Source organism: Ylistrum balloti, unplaced genomic scaffold (assembly GCF_031769215.1).
Source record: "Ylistrum balloti isolate Yb309-2 unplaced genomic scaffold, AGI_CSIRO_Ybal_v1 Utg371956, whole genome shotgun sequence".
Taxonomy (NCBI): domain Eukaryota; kingdom Metazoa; phylum Mollusca; class Bivalvia; order Pectinida; family Pectinidae; genus Ylistrum; species Ylistrum balloti.
Window position 1 is genome coordinate 37,070 of NW_026782958.1, and position 17,744 is coordinate 54,813.

General features: G+C 37.4%; 2 protein-coding genes and 1 non-coding gene across 3 annotated transcripts; all 3 read left to right on the top strand.

Annotated features, from left to right (window-relative positions):
• The first annotated feature begins 8,624 nt into the window (after nt 1-8,624).
• Nucleotides 8,625-8,808, top strand: LOC132563997 (U2 spliceosomal RNA). Its single transcript, XR_009554815.1, has one exon. It is a non-coding gene; the product is annotated as a U2 spliceosomal RNA (small nuclear RNA).
• A 1,605-nt stretch (nt 8,809-10,413) lies between these two features.
• LOC132563995 (uncharacterized) lies at nt 10,414-11,307 on the top strand. Its single transcript, XM_060228747.1, has one exon. The coding sequence runs from the start codon at nt 10,414-10,416 to the stop codon at nt 11,305-11,307; it is 894 nt and encodes a 297-aa protein (XP_060084730.1).
• A 4,685-nt stretch (nt 11,308-15,992) lies between these two features.
• LOC132563996 (uncharacterized) lies at nt 15,993-17,461 on the top strand (the record flags this gene model as incomplete). Its single annotated transcript, XM_060228748.1, has 3 exons — nt 15,993-16,190; nt 16,527-16,906; nt 17,142-17,461. Coding segments are annotated over 3 exons (898 nt in total), but the record flags the coding sequence as incomplete, so codon positions are not given.
• Nucleotides 17,462-17,744: the final 283 nt, after the last annotated feature.

The following is a 17,744-nucleotide window of genomic DNA, read 5'->3' on the forward strand; positions in this document are numbered from 1 at the left end:
TTTTAGAGAAAGCACATCCCCATTTACCAAGAACTTGCCTTGCACGCAATAACTGTTCCTCTGATAATGTATCAGTGTTAATCCTAACACCAAGTTCCTCAGGTAAAGACAAGTTATCTCCCTTGTCACTAACTGGCAAATGAGATGCCAAGTTATCAACAACTTTCACCTGAGCGACCTCACAAATAACTGATTTTGGAGGTATAATTATAGGTTTACCAGTAGTGTTACAAAGTTTCACTGGTATTTTAGCACGTGAAATGCCATTTTTCACTTTTATAACACGAGGGCACACCATATAGTTAAGAGCAGAATAGCTGCAATTTTCAGTGACTAGACTGGTTATATCGGGACTAAGTCCCCTGGCTATCCCATTAACAATGGCAGCAGAGTATGGTCCTATCTTGACAGGTTTTTTTCCTAAGGCATGTACACTATAGGAACAGGCAATAGTATTAAAGGCTACATACCACTCAGATGGGACAAAGACGTCACCTGGTGACATATCTTTAACAAGCCTAATGATATTGGTACCAACAACGACAGGACATGATTGATTTTGTTCCGTGTCTGGTACAACCAACATCAACACATCCAAACTTATGGATTTAAGGTATGGTATTTGAACACTGCATTCAATATACCCCAAATAATCCAACAAAGAACCATTTGCAACAGTCACCTGTAAATCCAGAGTATCTAAAGGTTGAATATTAGGTCTTTTGTCCAACGAGTCATATAATGACCTAGAAATGGTAGAAACACTGGAACCACTGTCGACAAGTGCATTTACACTTTTACCACAAATGGTAATTGTACCTGTATTGGATTGACCAACAAGTCGTGATAATAAATCAGGCTGGCCACTGTCATTCTCGACCCCTGATTGGCCGTCAACAGAGGCCGCTAGGCTTTTGGGTTATTATTTCCCGAATCCTGACCTGATTTCCGGTCAGAACCCTTGCCTCTGTACTTGCCTCGACCACGACCTTGACCTTGACTTTGACCTTGTCGATAATTTTGACCTTGTCGTTGACTTTGACCTTGTCGTTGACCATACTTGTGAAAAGATTTACCAGGCACAGAGTCTAACTTGCACAAAATCTTTTCAAATTTGGCATCAACTTGATTCGACAGTTTTTCCTCTAACTTTTTCAACTTTTCATCAAAAGTTTTTTCTAGGCTGGAAGACCCAACAACAGCCTGACTACTCTCACATGAGATTGCATGGTGACCAGCTTTTTTACTTTTAGTAGGGTCAGGTTTAGAGAAACCTGTAGAAGAAATGTTTAATTCCTTCTCAACCACCCTAATCTCACGCAACAAATGGTTATAGTCTGTGATGCTGTCGTATTTATGTCTCGTCTGGCTTTTAAGTTTATCATTGTACAGTGATGTCCAAAACTTATGCCGGAGGAGATCATTCTTTGAAGATGACTGTAAAGAGCCATTTTCTATGGCTGTCTGGAGTAATGTCTCCAATCGACAACCAAAGGCTGTAACTGACTCATCTGGTCTCTGAGAACAGTTAAAAAACTCTTGCATTACCATGCCATGAGTTGATATGTCTCCAAATAGCATGTCCAATCTATCCAAAATCTGGCGTGGTGTAGCTGAGGAGCCTATAGAAATCAGCATCCTCCTAGCCGTACCTCTTAAGGACTTACGTATGGCCTGAATTACCGCCGTTTCTGGTATCTCTGGGTCATCAATATACCCGGAGGTCTCGAATCGCCACTCAATATAAGAAGCCTCACCCTTTTGGGGTGGATCATCACCAGAAAACAAAGAAACAATGCGAGGGCGGTTGGCACTATTGGCTGCATGACTCAGTGTATGCCCTAAGTTTGAAAAATCGAAAGCTACAGACCCTTGTACAGGATCACCCTCCTTGACTATAGGAGTGCTAGCTTCCTTGGGTCCTTTGGGAATAGCTCCAGGACCTTTCATGGGTTTGGGAAAAACATCCCAATTCCCAAACGCTTGAAGCGCCTTGATTAAGTCCTTCTCAGACATCTTACTGACATCAATTTTGCCAGTATCCATGTCCTTGTCTTCAGTGACAGGACCACCTGCTGCCATGCCTTGCTCGGGCTTAGTTTTACCCTCAGTAGACATTGTACTAAACGTTTATCTCAACCACAGTAATACTAAAACTGTACTGATGTCAAATAACAATAGCCAGCTTATAATATTAACTACAGTTATGGAAAACTTTGGTTACAAGTCTTTTAAACCATACACGTGAGAGTAACAAGTCAGGATGTATACCATCCTTATACAGGTCAAAATTTACTGTAGGGTCCCTGCCTTTCCTCCTATAAGTCAACAAATCTTTTCGAAAGTTCAATGATAATGACCCGGTTTCTGAATTGACTTTTGACAAATAAGAATTTAAAATATTTATTCTTTCCAGCAACACAATATCCTGCTCTGTGAAACTGTCAGGGTTACTATGACCTTTGTACTCATTCCATCTTACAATAGAGTATGGTGGAATTTCTAGCCAAATCAATTCTACAGTACTGTACTTTGATACAATATCAGTAATTTTGTTAACATAAAACTCTACATACTGCAAACAGTCCTCATTGGTTTGATGGTAAAGCGAAATGAAAGGACCTTTTTTTATTGTTAGGTCACATGTACCTAACCAGATGTACAAAACAGCAGGTTTTCCCAAACCACCAAGTTTGTCCAAAAGTTTGGTCAGTTCTTGTAAGGAAGTATCTAATCTTCTACCAGCTCTACAATCAAATGTAATGTCAAACCCAAAATCACGAATGATATCCACATTCCTCTTTAAAGAAAAACCTTTGCTACTAGTAAAAAAAACAGGATGTTTCCTCAAGGATGACGGAATATCAGAAAAAGGTTTATCGAGAAACTTTTGCAACTTTGAAAAACTCATAGGGCAAAGGCAGTATATAAACTAAGGAAAAATACAATCAATCTATCAAAACCCACAACAAATATAAAATATAACTGAGATTCAGGTCATAAGGCCACCGGCAAGGCACAATATTCAATATAAAACAAAAACCATTCTTTCCTTTTCTAACAAATACGTACTCACATTACTGGGGTGTGACTGGAAATAGCTGTGATACTTATACATGCCATTAGTCAGGTGCAGGGTATGTCTCTATAGGTAGTGATGATCCCTGGTAATGTTAGGTTACCTGCAGTATAAAAAGTGCAACATGAGTATTATACAACAAAATCAAAATATCACAAATTTATAGGGAATTATATAGACACATCACTTTGCAACTAGCACAGCTCTGACAACCAATTAAGGATATAGAAATAACACGGTACAGTTATAATATACATGTATCACAATGATATGTATAAGGATTATCAAAGTCTATGAAATAATTCAATGAGTCCAAGATAATTAAAGTCTATGAAACAATTTAACAATTCCAGAAAAAATTATAATCAAACGTCCGTGAATGGATCAGGTTCGTCAGTCACATTCATCTGACAGTTATATATCCGATCAGCTGATCAGGCTGACACCGGTCCGAGGTCAAACAAATCATTTATTACACAAAACCTGAGTCAGAAAAGTCAGGAACAGAATTTACATGGTCCTGCCAGGCAACAACACTTTGACGATCCCACCGTGAGCAGAAAGTAGCTGTAACAGCTGTCTAGAAGTGCTCGTCGTTATTTGTAAACAACAAAATCCCCATTACCGGAAGTGGATGGCTGGCGCGCCATCTGTATGCCGAACAAAGCTACAAGAACGGAACGCTGTCAGTCTCCCGAGGCTGGGACCTTACAGGGAATCAAGTATGTCGATCCAGCACCCTGGTCTTCTTATAGCCCCACGTTGGGCGCCATTTGTAACACCGGTCAACAGATGAAAGACTCTTGGTGTATGTTTAGAGATTTATTGGTCCGAGGAGAAAGACCTATAATATAAATAAAAGACTTCTTACGATCACTTCCATACAGTTCATACTCGTTCTTGCACACAAGATCTCGCACCACTGATCAGATGAAATCGAGGTAAGAATTCTGCTGTGTACTTACCAGGGTCTGTGCTGGGGGTCCAGAAATATCAGATCGCGTCCGTCCACCAGCATAGGCAACGTAAGAGTGAAGCCTATACTGGTAGCGTCACTTAGGTGGCGGGAAAGGGTGAAAGGGTAACATGCGTCCAATCACACGCTCACAGTACATATATCCCTATGTGCACTGGTGACCCTACGACCCGAATATATTTAACCCAGGTTACATCTGTATATATTACTTTTACGTTTTATATACTTTATTTATTCTGTTCCTCAGTTGGTTCTTCTATTTACATATTCAGTGTGTGTTATAACGATTTGTACTTTTTGCTGTGTATAGTTCTGTTCATTTTGTTTTGTATTACATGTATGTGTTGTTACTTATTACTGCCATCTTTTCAGAATAGTTCATTGTATTACGTATTTCACAATGTTGTGAGTAGCTTTGTTGGTTGGCACAGTACAACTAGCTTTTTTATGTCAGTATTGTCCACGTTGGTTTCGGCGAATCCCATATTCTTAAACTTCTTTATTCTTACATGTTCTCGTACTCGTAGTTTATCTTTGGAATTTTCCCGCATATTGTTTCTTGTAGTATTTTTGCAACCTATTATACTTTTTTATGTTTCGAAATGAAGCTGACAATCCATAAACTGGTTCGGTGGGTTCTGGTCGAATGCATTGAGTGTTGTTTACCTGTGTCCCTGTTCGGTGGTCACGAGTTCGCTTACCTGTGCGCGTGCGAGGTTGATTTTACCTGTAGGTGTATAACAGGTAACGTGTCGATATTCGTAGTTCGTATCATAGCTCATATAATACTATACTTCTCGCGTTTGTCTGTTTATCTCATGTTTTATCCACGGTGTTTGCCGGCCTTTGCATTTATCTCTGTCGTTTTTGCCGTCATGTTTTTATTTCCGTATCCTTTATGTAATTGTCTGAGATATAAAATAAGATGGTTAATAAAACAAATAATACAATAAATATTATATCTTGGAATTGTAATAGCTTTTTATCTCGGTCTAAACAGTACGAGTTAAGTGATTTTGTACATAATCATCATATTGATATTGTAATGTTACAGGAGACCCATGTTTCTAACTTGGCTGTTGGTACTAAGATTGAAAGATTTTTTAAAGTGTAAGGCTTTATGGAATTTTGGTACCTATAATAGTAGAGGTACAGCTGTCTTGTTTTTTTATTGATATTGATTTACAAAGATTTGAGTTTGACGAAGATGGTAGAGTGATGTTTGTTGATTTTAAATATTTTGACAGCAAGTATAGGGTTATTAATATATATGCTCCTAATGATGAAGCGGAACGTAGATTGTTTTTTGATGATATTATACCCCATTTTTCGTGTCTGAGACCTGTAATTTTTGCTGGTGATTTTAACTGTATTGAGAATATCGCTCTTGATAAGATTGGTGGGAATCCGAAACGCGGTTTAGGTGGTATTAATTAAATCAAAAGCATTTGTCGTGATTTTAAACTATTTGATACTTTTAGGTCACTGAACCCAAAATCTGTAGCTACTACATGGCATGGTAATGGGTGTTTCATGTCGTTTAGATCGTTTTTATATGTCTTTTGTTTGAAACAATATTTCTACAGAATAAGGTTTTTCCATCTGGTTCCTCAGATCATGATTTTGTATTTTTAAAAATTAAATTATTTTCAGAAGCTAGGTTTGGTCCTTTTTATTGGAAATTGAATAATAGTGTGTTAATGATAGGGCATTTCAAGTTTGTTTTAAAGAATTTTGGCTTGATTTGGTCAAAGAGACACCTGTATTGTTAGAATAATTGGGACAATTGCAAGTCTGTTGTTAAATTTTTATCATTGAATATTGTAAGAAGAAGGCCAAGGTCAGGCGCAGTGTGTTAAAATCCTTACAGTGCAAGTTTAATAAATTACACGTCTTAGAGAGCAATCACCTGGTTGTTTTATTGACCAAGTTTTTGCTATTAAAAATCAAATTAATAATTTCCATTTGATAGTTTTCGTAGTTCGATGATAAGGTCGAGGGCCAATTTTTTAGATTTTTCAGAAAAATCATCAAGATTTTTTTTCAAAATGGAGGATGATAGAGGTAAGAAAAAAATTATAGAGAAAATTGATTTAAATGATTCTTCCTCAGTTTCGGATAATAGTAGTATTTTAGCTGCGTTTAGGGATTTTTATTCTAATCTTTTTTCTGAGGAGGAACCAATTGATTTGTTTTAGCTAACTCTTTTTGTGAAGACCTTCCAAAATTAAATGAATTAGACCGTTTTTTGTGTGAAGGGCCAATAGGGAAAGAGGAAGTATTGCAGCTCTTAAACACATGAAAAATAATAAATCTCCTGGTTGTGATGGTTTACGAAAGAGTTTTATTTTACATTTTTTAATATATTTGGAGATCAATTGGTTTCTCTTATATAATGAAATATTTGAACGAGGTGAATTATGTTATACTCAGAAAATGTCGTATATTTCTTTATTGTGTAAGGACCCCAGTAATTCAACCAATATGAAGAACTGGCGGCCTATATCACTGTTGAATATCGATTACAAGATATTGTCTAAAGTTATTACTAATAGGTTAAGTAAAGTAATTGGTAATATTGTTCATACTGATCAAACGTGTGCTATTAAGGACCGATCTATTTTTGAAAATTGTCATTTATTGCGTAATATTGCTGATTATGTTAATCAGAAAGATTTAAAATGTGCCTTTGTATCACTCGATCAAGAAAAAGCTTTTGACAGAGTAAATTATAGTTTTTTATTTAAAGTGCTCAAAGCTTATAATTTTGGTCCTGAATTTATTAAGTGGGTCAGTATTTTATATAATGATGTCATGTCTTCTGTTATTGTTAATGGGTTTATATCTGACCCCTTCCCCATCACTCGTGGTGTAAGGCAAGGCTGTAGTTTATCTCCCCTTTTGTACGTTTTGGTTTTGGAACCCTTTGCTAAAAAAAGTTCGCGACGACCCTGAAATTATTGGTATGAAATTACCGGGTTCCTCCGACTCAGCTAAAATTTCCCTTTATGCGGATGATAGTACTGGTGTTTGCTGTACAGATTCTTCCATTAAAAAGTTATTTTATTGGTGCGATATTTATGGCAAGGCGTCAGGTTCAAAACTTAATTTGAGTAAAACCAAAGGCTTATTTTTGGGAAAATGGAAATCACGCTCTGATCACCCCTTTGGTATAAGCTGGGTAGAAAAGTTGAAAATATGTGGTATTTGGTTTGGTTATAATATTACACCTGACGATATTTGGCAGCCAATATTTCGGAAATTCTCCAGGACCTTAGATTCATGGAAAGTTCGAAAATTATCACTGACACAAAAATCTTTAGTTACAAAGGTCCTGGCGTGCAGCAAGATTTGGTACACTGGTACTATTGTTATAATGCCTAGCCATTATTTAGATCTTTTTCAGAGAACTTTATTTCGATTTTTATGGCATTCTTCGTCAGAGCCACTTGCGCGCTCGACAGCATATGCAAACCCGACGAGTGGTGGTCTTTCTATTGTTAATATAAAGGCAAAGTTACATTCTCTTCATATGAAACATTGTCAACAACTTTTGTATGGTCACTCTGAGGCGAAATGGAAGGTATTCACCATGTATTGGTTGTCTTTACAACTACGAAAATTTCTTACTTTTGTAGATAATAATGCTCCTCATAGTGAGGGATGTCCTACTTTTTATTCATATGTTAATAAAGTTTTTCAGTACTTTGTTAAGGAATTTCCGGATTTTAATCTGGAGTCCTCAACTACAAAAGATTTTTACATAAAAGTGTTATCAAAAGATATAAAGGAACCTCGTATTGTGAAGGTGTTTCCGACAGTAGATTTTAAGCATGTATTTTTGAATGTTTCCAATGGGTTCTTGGATACCTATTCCCGTGATGTTGTCTTTAAAATTGTACATGAAATTTTGCCTGTTAATTTCCGGATGCATAGATTTGGCATTAATTTGTCAAAAAATTGTACTTTTTGTGATGGTTTTGAAACTATTCCACATTTATTTTTTGAATGTGCTCTTGTTCAGCCTTTGATCTGCATTGTTGGTTCATGGATAAAAAAGATTTCTAACGACAAAATTCCCTCTAATTTGGCTCTTTGGCGTTTTCATTCTCCTGTTAGCATAACCTTTAAGATGAAGTCACTCGTTCTTTACCTATTGTCAGAGTCCCTATCCTCCATTTGGTTTATCCGTTGTGCCAAGAAATTTGAAAAGAAAACTGTTACGTCGGATTCTCTTGTTTGTCATTTGTTAACTAAGATTGTAGTTCGTATTCAATCCGACTTTTCCCGTTTTTCTTTGGCACGATTTATTGAGTATTGGTGTACCACAGATATATTTTGTTCTATAAAGAATGATGAACTTGTTGTCAATTTGCCATTATAGTCATTAATTATTATTCCTAACTATGATAAATTCAAGGTATAAGATATTGTTTCTATCAGGTAATTTGTGTTCATATGTCTAATAGCATTTATTAACAATTGTACTGCTGGATCAAATGTATTAAATCAGTATTGATGGCGTCATTAGGATATTTCCTACGACGTTTTTAATTTGTAATTATATGAATAAAATTTTATGAAAAAAAAAAAAAAGTATCTGTTCTTATCAGCTTAATATCTGATACGTGCCCCACCGGGGTACTTCGATATTAAACTGATTTTTGGACACAGGTGAGATGTTAGGGGCTTGCTCCGCTCTTACCACGGGTTGGCCTGGTATTGCAGTACATCCGGGAACGGCCCACTCCTCCCATTGGAGGAGAAAAAAATCAAATCAAAAATTAGTATAACAACTCACCATGTTACCTTCTTGCGAACGCCGTACGCATCTAACGGAGTTTATTCTTTCATTTCATTCCACCAAACAATCAAATACAAGTAATCATAACCTTTACCCAAACTTTCACTATACTTTTCCCACACGCAATACCATTGCCATATTCTTAAGCACACCAACCAACGCCTCAAACTTCGCCATTTCAATTTCAAATACAAATATTATCATCTTAATACACATATACATTTACACACATACACAAAAATCTCGGGTACGATCAAACAACGCGTATTATGAACGAATCATTTACCTCCAACTCCATTTACATGTAGTTGCCGTTTTCCTCACTAAGTCCATAAGGTAGCAGTAAACAGTTAATTTGCATTTTTCCTGAAATTATTTGTCAAGTTTGAGATATTCAGGTATAGCAGATTGGTTATGAAAAATACATCATTACATGTATATATATATATTTATAAACTACATAACAATTACATTAACAGTAGAGAGATGAAATTTGTTAAAAAAAAAAAAGATTCCTCTGATTTCTGACATTTGATTGTCATGGTTACCTACTGAAAAAATGCTAAAAATGCAAAAATACTGCTAATTCCAACCTAACACTACAACTTTCCAGAAGAAATTTAATTCTTAACACCTATCTTACAATCAACAACACTGTCATGGTAACAAAGTACTTATATTTCAGCAAATTCCAACTCGGAAATTCTTCATAACATGACCACATGTAAACACTATGAAAATTTCACTTCCTGTAAAGCTAGTTTTTGGTGCGTAGACACGGATTCGAGACTGCCCAAATAGTAATCTCCAACACAAAGCTAAAATATTATCCTGAAAAAAATGAAACCCCACATTGTCCACTTAAACATGACAGGACCAATTTTAGCAAGGATCTTTTTTTTTCATTTTTAATTAAAACCTTTATAATGGGGTAATGTTATGAGCAAAAACAATCACCCATGGCCACACCGAGAAACTGTGTTCTGCTACCATAACTTGTTTTGCTTGATTATCCGACAGTTCTTCAAATGTCGCAATACTACATTTTTTCTATTTTTTTATTATTATTTAATCCGGTACCGGTGACGTGTTTAAATAATCATGTTCGTTTATTATTATTATGTTATTGCTATTTTATATTACTCGTTACATAGGACACATTACTATGAAAACTTTTCATTCGAGTTGCTTCCCTTCCACGGTATCATGAAACGTAGTCCAACGTTTTCACGACGTCGCCTAATCTTTATCGACAGTTCTACGATACGTTTTGCTCGTGCAGCTGCACTAACCTGCATGCAATCGGCCTCCAAACATATATCCTATTTATCAATTAACAAAAACACATCTCCACAAACATCGTACAGAAATTATTTTCTATGTTAACAAGCTAGTAGTAAGGTTGTACATATTCTGAACACCGTGACAAAGTACAATACGTTTTCCATATAATGAAGTATCGGAGCACGATACAGTATCGCTTCTCGGCCTTTTGGCAAAGTGTACCTGATACATTTGTCTTTGCTGCTTTGCCGTTCTCTTGCCTTTATAAGCATGAGTTATCGTCACGTTGACGTTGACGTACTCCGGAACACTGTCCGTTTCCAGGTTTCCGGCCCTAGAAGAAACAGTGTCACCAGATTTGAGATTGTCCGTGCTTTGCTGGACTGTGATGTTCCCGGGAGCGATATCAGGTCCGTTTTCCGGTGCGAGGCGCCGAATGCTTGGTTCGCCACGGTGTCGTCAATGGAACAGGTGGACGCTATTGTGGACAATGGCAACCTGGAGAGGGGACAGTTTTGTTTACGACCGGAGCGTTGCGACCAAAGACGGCTTACGATCCGTGTCCAGTGGCTGCCATCTTGGATATCGGACGAGGGCATCGCCAGTCATTTCGATGGCATTTATGGCAAAGTGGTGGCTATCGAAAGAGAGAAAGATGAGTTAAGTGGGGTGATGTTAGAGACTGGCACGAGGATAATATCAATGGTCATCCGTGAGGGTGACCAAGATGCCATTCCCTACAGGGACAGGATTTTTGGGAAGACAGCCCTGATAGTTGTTCCAGGGAGACCGCCGATTTGCCTGCGTTGTCAACAGGTAGGGCATGTAAGGGCCCAGTGTCCTGGAAGGCCTGTAGTGACAGCGAAACAATCATACGCAGCGAAGGTGACCTCAACGGTGTCCCCAGAAGAAACCGTGAGCCCCTCGCCCGGAGGGAGCGGTATGGAGACCGCGAGTCCCTCGCCCGGAGGGAGCGGCAAGGATTCCACAAGCCCCTCGACCGGAGGGAACGGTTGCGAAGGACCTCATCACACTGTAAAGCGCCCTGGAACTCAGATGGATCACGAGGGATTCCAGATGGCTAAGAAGGGGAAACACTCCGGTGCTTCCCCCGTCATTTTGACCAATGGGGACTTGGCCCCTGGTCAGAGGACCCCCGTTTGACCCCAGGAGGACGAGGCGATGTCCGATTCGTCGGAAGGTTTGCTCGTCATAGATGAGGAGGCCTGATGAGGGTGAGTGTATGATTTTCCGGTGATGAACTTTTTAAAAATCTTATTGACAATGGCGGCGGCACAACGATCCCTTTTCGACCTTATTTCGTCCATGGACTATGTTTTTCTAGCCTATATGGTGTTTTTTGTAATGGTTTACAGTTTAATTGCCCTTGATTTATATTTACTACCCTTTGTCAATGGTATTTCAGCCTTTTTAACTAGCCATATGGCTCATATCTTGTCATTCCGGTACAAATATTTATATCATGCATTGTTATCCTCACGCCACTTTTAATTTTTGTATTTACTATACGATCCTTACTATTCAAGATCGCCTGTTTTCTCTCTGTCATGCTTTGTTAGTATACGTCTGTCATTTTGTAGTGCAGAATGTCTCTAGTGTTTGTCTCAGTAATGTAAGCTTCTTTAGGTCATATTTGTTAGTTCTACAAGCGGGTGGTAACATAATTATTATGTTATCATGTTTCGCTGTGCCTACATATATGCATTATTCAAATATTGGAATGTTTTGGATTTTTTATTTCAGAATGTTCCATGATGATTTTTCTAAATTCATTCATTTTCCTTCCTTTTTTCACATTAAGCTAACACTACATTTACCTGTGCGGCGTTTACCTGTGCTGGTGTTCAGTGGTCTCGTTCTTGTTATAGCTCGCGGCTACGTGTACGCGCTCGTGCCTTCTTTTACCTGTGTTTTTGTCACATTCAGTGCCTCGCTATTTTCGGCCGTAAATACACTCACCTTTTTCCAAGTTGTGCTTACCTGTCCTGTTTTTATCGATGCGGTTGTTTTTCTCGCTCAGTCGTCCTTTCACTGTCACCCATTGGTTAGCGTTTTCTTCTTCCAATTATTGAATATCTGAAAATGAATAATAATACAATGAATATAATAACTTGGAACTGTAATGGGTTCTTATCAAAATCCAAACAGTATGAATTAAGTGATTTTGTACATAACAATAATATACACATTGTGCTGTTAACAATCATATATCTAAATATACACATTGAGAAATTTTTGTTACAAGAAACTCATATATCTAACCTTACTGTAGGCATGCGTATTGAGAAATTTTTGAAATGTAAGGCCATTTGGAATTTTGGTACACTTAAAAGTAGAGGCACCGCTGTGTTGTTTTTTATTGATGTAAAAATAGAGAAATTTGATCTGGATAGGGACGGTAGGGCTATGTTTATTGATTTCAGATACCTCGATAGTGAATATAGAATTGTCAATGTGTATGCTCCTAACATTGAAGGGGAGCGGCGGATATTTTTTGATAGCATCGTAAATCTTTTTTCGTGCAGAAGGCCTGTGATATTTGCGGGTGATTTTAACTGTATCGAGCAGAGTGCTCTTGATAAGGTAGGTGGTAATCCAGACCGTGGACTTGCTGGGTGTAATTTGATACAAAATATTTGTCATGATTTTAAGTTGTTTGAAACCTTTCGATCAATGTTCCCTGATATACTTTCGACCACGTGGCGTGGCAATGGTGTTTCATGTCGTTTAGATCGTTTTTATATCTCTTGTTGTTTGAAACAATATTTACTAGAGAATAAGGTTTTTCCGTCTGGTTCCTCAGATCATGATTTTGTATTTTTAAAAATTAAATTATTTTCAGAAGCGAGGTTTGGTCCTTCTTATTGGAAATTGAATAATAGTGTGTTACAAGATAGGGCTTTTCAAATATCTTTTAAAGAATTTTGGCTTGATTTGGTCAAAGATACACCTGTATTGTTAGATAATTGGGATGACTGTAAAACTGTTGTTAAATTTTTCATCATTGAATATTGTAAGAAGAAGGCCAAGGTCAGGCGCAGTGTGTTAAAATCCTTACAGTGCAAGTTTAATAAATTACACGTCTTAGAGAAGCAGTCACCGGGTAATTTTTTGGACCAGATTAACTCTATTAAAAATCAAATTAATAATTTCCATCTTGATAGTTCCCGGGGATCTATGATAAGATCGAGAGCCAAGTTTTTAGATTTTTCAGAAAAATCATCAAGATTTTTTTTCAAAATGGAGGATGATCGAAGTAAGAAAAAAATTATAGAGAAAATTGATTTAAATGAGTCTTCCTCAGTTTCGGATAATAGTAGTATTTTAGCTGCGTTTAGGGATTTTTATTCTAAACTTTTTTCTGAGGAGGATACTGATTCTGTTTTAGCTAACTCTTTTTGTGAAGACCTTCCAAAATTAAATGAATTAGACCGTTTTTTGTGTGAGGGGCCAATTAGAAAAGAGGAAGTATTGTTTGCTCTAAAACACATGAAAAATAATAAATCTCCTGGTTGTGATGGACTTACGAAAGAGTTTTATTTTACATTTTTTAATATATTAGGAGATCAATTGGTTTCTCTGTATAATGAAATATTTGAACGAGGTGAATTATGTTATACTCAGAAAATGTCGTATATTTCTTTATTCTGTAAGGACCCCAGTAATTCAACCAATATGAAGAACTGGCGGCCTATATCACTGTTGAATATCGATTACAAGATATTGTCTAAAGTTATTACTAATAGGTTAAGTAAAGTAATTGGTAATATTGTTCATACTGATCAAACGTGTGCTATTAAGGACCGATCTATTTTTGAAAATTGTCATTTATTGCGTAATATTGCTGATTATGTTAATCAGAAAGATTTAAAATGTGCCTTTGTATCACTCGATCAAGAAAAAGCTTTTGACAGAGTAAATTATAGTTTTTTATTTAAAGTGCTCAAAGCTTATAATTTTGGCCCTGAATTTATTAAGTGGGTCAGTATTTTATATAATGATGTCATGTCTTCTGTTATTGTTAATGGGTTTATATCTGACCCCTTCCCCATCACTCGTGGTGTAAGGCAAGGCTGTAGTCTATCTCCCCTTTTGTACGTTTTGGTTTTGGAACCCTTTGCTAAAAAAGTTCGCGACGACCCTGAAATTATTGGTATGAAATTACCGGGTTCCTCCGACTCAGCTAAAATTTCCCTTTATGCGGATGATAGTACTGGTGTTTGCTGTACAGATTCTTCCATTAAAAAGTTATTTTATTGGTGCGATATTTATGGCAAGGCGTCAGGTTCAAAACTTAATTTGAGTAAAACCAAAGGCTTATTTTTGGGAAAATGGAAATCACGCTCTGATCACCCCTTTGGTATAAGCTGGGTAGAAAAGTTGAAAATATGTGGTATTTGGTTTGGTTATAATATTACACCTGACGATATTTGGCAGCCAATATTTCGGAAATTCTCCAGGACCTTAGATTCATGGAAAGTTCGAAAATTATCACTGACACAAAAATCTTTAGTTACAAAGGTCCTGGCGTGCAGCAAGATTTGGTACACTGGTACTATTGTTATAATGCCTAGCCATTATTTAGATCTTTTTCAGAGAACTTTATTTCGATTTTTATGGCATTCTTCGGCAGAGCCACTTGCGCGCTCGACAGCATATACAAACCCGACGAGTGGTGGTCTTTCTATTGTTAATATAAAGGCAAAGTTACATTCTCTTCATATGAAACATTGTCAACAATTTTTGTATGGTCACTCTGAGGCGAAATGGAAGGTATTCACCATGTATTGGTTGTCTTTACAACTACGAAAATTTCTTACTTTTGTAGATAATAATGCTCCTCATAGTGAGGGATGTCCTACTTTTTATTCATATGTTAATAAAGTTTTTCAGTACTTTGTTAAGGAATTTCCGGATTTTAATCTGGAGTCCTCAACTACAAAAGATTTTTACATAAAAGTGTTATCAAAAGATATAAAGGAACCTCGTATTGTGAAGGTGTTTCCGACAGTAGATTTTAAGCATGTATTTTTGAATGTTTCCAATGGGTTCTTGGATACCTATTCCCGTGATGTTGTCTTTAAAATTGTACATGAAATTTTGCCTGTTAATTTCCGGATGCATAGATTTGGCATTAATTTGTCAAAAAATTGTACTTTTTGTGATGGTTTTGAAACTATTCCACATTTATTTTTTGAATGTGCTCTTGTTCAGCCTTTGATCTGCATTGTTGGTTCATGGATAAAAAAGATTTCTAACGACAAAATTCCCTCTAATTTGGCTCTTTGGCGTTTTCATTCTCCTGTTAGCATAACCTTTAAGATGAAGTCACTCGTTCTTTACCTATTGTCAGAGTCCCTATCCTCCATTTGGTTTATCCGTTGTGCCAAGAAATTTGAAAAGAAAACTGTTACGTCGGATTCTCTTGTTTGTCATTTGTTAACTAAGATTGTAGTTCGTATTCAATCCGACTTTTCCCGTTTTTCTTTGGCACGATTTATTGAGTATTGGTGTACCACAGATATATTTTGTTCTATAAAGAATGATGAACTTGTTGTCAATTTGCCATTATAGTCATTAATTATTATTCCTAACTATGATAAATTCAAGGCATAAGATATTGTTTATATCAGGTAATTTGTGTTCATATGTCTAATGGCATTTATTAACAATTGTACTGCTGGATCAAATGTATTAAATCAGTATTGATGGCGTCATTAGGATATTTCCTATGACGTTTTTAATTTGTAATTATATGAATAAAATTTTATGAAACAAAAAAAAAACCTTATACATTGGTGACTTTTGACCAGTATGGATAAATATATATTGATATCGAAGTTCTTCGAAGATCGGTACGATTCAATATTTCTGGAGCCAGACGGAACTCTGTTACCCGGTTTGAAGTTGCCAAGGCATTGATGGACTCAGGATTGGACGGAGCTGAAATACAGTCTATATTTAGGTGTGAGGCCCCGAACGTGTGGTTTGCAACGGTGACGTCACCGGAAGTGGTGGATTCTATTGTTTATATATATATTTATAAACTACATAACAATTACATTAACAGTAGAGAGATGAAATTTGTGTAAAAAAAAAAAAAAAGATTCCTCTGATTTCTGACATTTGATTGTCATGGTTACCTACTGAAAAAATGCTAAAAATGCAAAAATACTGCTAATTCCAACCTTCCAGAAGAAATTTAATTCTTAACACCTATCTTACAATCAACAACACTGTCAGAATGGTGGTAAAGCTAGCAACATTTTTTTCATTGTAATCTCCAACACAAAGCTAAAATATTATCCTGAAAAAAATGAAACCCCACATTGTCCACTTAAACATGACAGGACCAATTTTAGCAACATTTTTTCATGCACCCTGAAAGATGTGATAGACGGAGGTTGACAGTCAGGGTACTTTGGCTTCCGACTTGGATATCGTATGATTCCATTGCCATTCATTTTGACTATTTCGGATCAGTGATAAACATTAGCCGGGAAACGACGTCTGTGGGAGGTATGGCCTTGGAAACAGGAACGAGGGTATTGACATTGATAATAAGGGAGGGTGACCAGGACATAATTCCTCACAGGGCGGTTTTATTTGGGAAGTCGGCCCTTATTGTGGTTCCTGGTCGTCCCCCGATTTGTTTGCGGTGTCAGCAAGTAGGCCACGTCAGGTCCCAGTGTCCCGGGAGGTCGGAGACAGCGGCTCGGGCTACCTATGCCAAGGTAACCCAGCCTCTGATTTCTGACATTTGATTGTCATGGTTACCTACTGAAAAAATGCTAAAAATGCAAAAATACTGGTCAACAACACTGTCATGGTAACAAAGTACTTATATTTCAGCAAAACTCGGAAATAGAAAATTTCACTTCCTGTAAAGAGTTTTTGGTGCGTAGACACGGATTTGCCCAAATAGCGACTTCGTCCTCGTCGGGTGCCCCGAGTCAGCCTGTGGGAGATCCTAAGAGACCGTCGGAGGAGGCTGCGAGCCCCTCTTCGGAGGAGGCCGCGAGCCCCTCGACCGGAGGGAGCGGTAGGGACCCCGCGATTCCCTCGCCCGGAGGGAGCGGCAACGAGAATCTCACTCGTGCTACAAAGCGTTCGGTTCCCTTGGTGGACGATGAGGGGTTTCGAGTGTCAAAGAAGGGGAAGCACTACGGTGCCTCCCCCATTATTCTATCAGATGGAGACATAGCCCCTGGACAGAGGACCCCCGTGGACTCCCAGGAGGATGATGTAATGTATGACTCGTCTGAGGACCGGTTAGTAATTGACGAGGAGGCCCCCTGTAAGTAAGTCCGGTTTTTGATTCGTTTCTGGTAATGGACTTTTTTATTATCCAATTGATCATGGCGGCGGCACTGCGTTCCCCTTTTGACTCCCTTTCGTCCACGGACTTTGATTTTCCAACCTATATGGTGTGTTTCGTAATTATATACGGTTTCGATTTATATTCTTTTAATATGTATACATAGTCTTTTCTTAAATAGTCATATTTCTTGTATGTTGTTAGTCGGAACAAATACTTTTTCACAAAACCGGTCTTGGTTATCCCAATTTAACACGTATTG

Excerpts from the sequence above, each read along its gene's own strand:
- LOC132563995 (XM_060228747.1), top strand. The coding sequence starts at position 10,414 with ATGAGTTATCGTCACGTTGACGTTGACGTACTCCGGAACACTGTCCGT.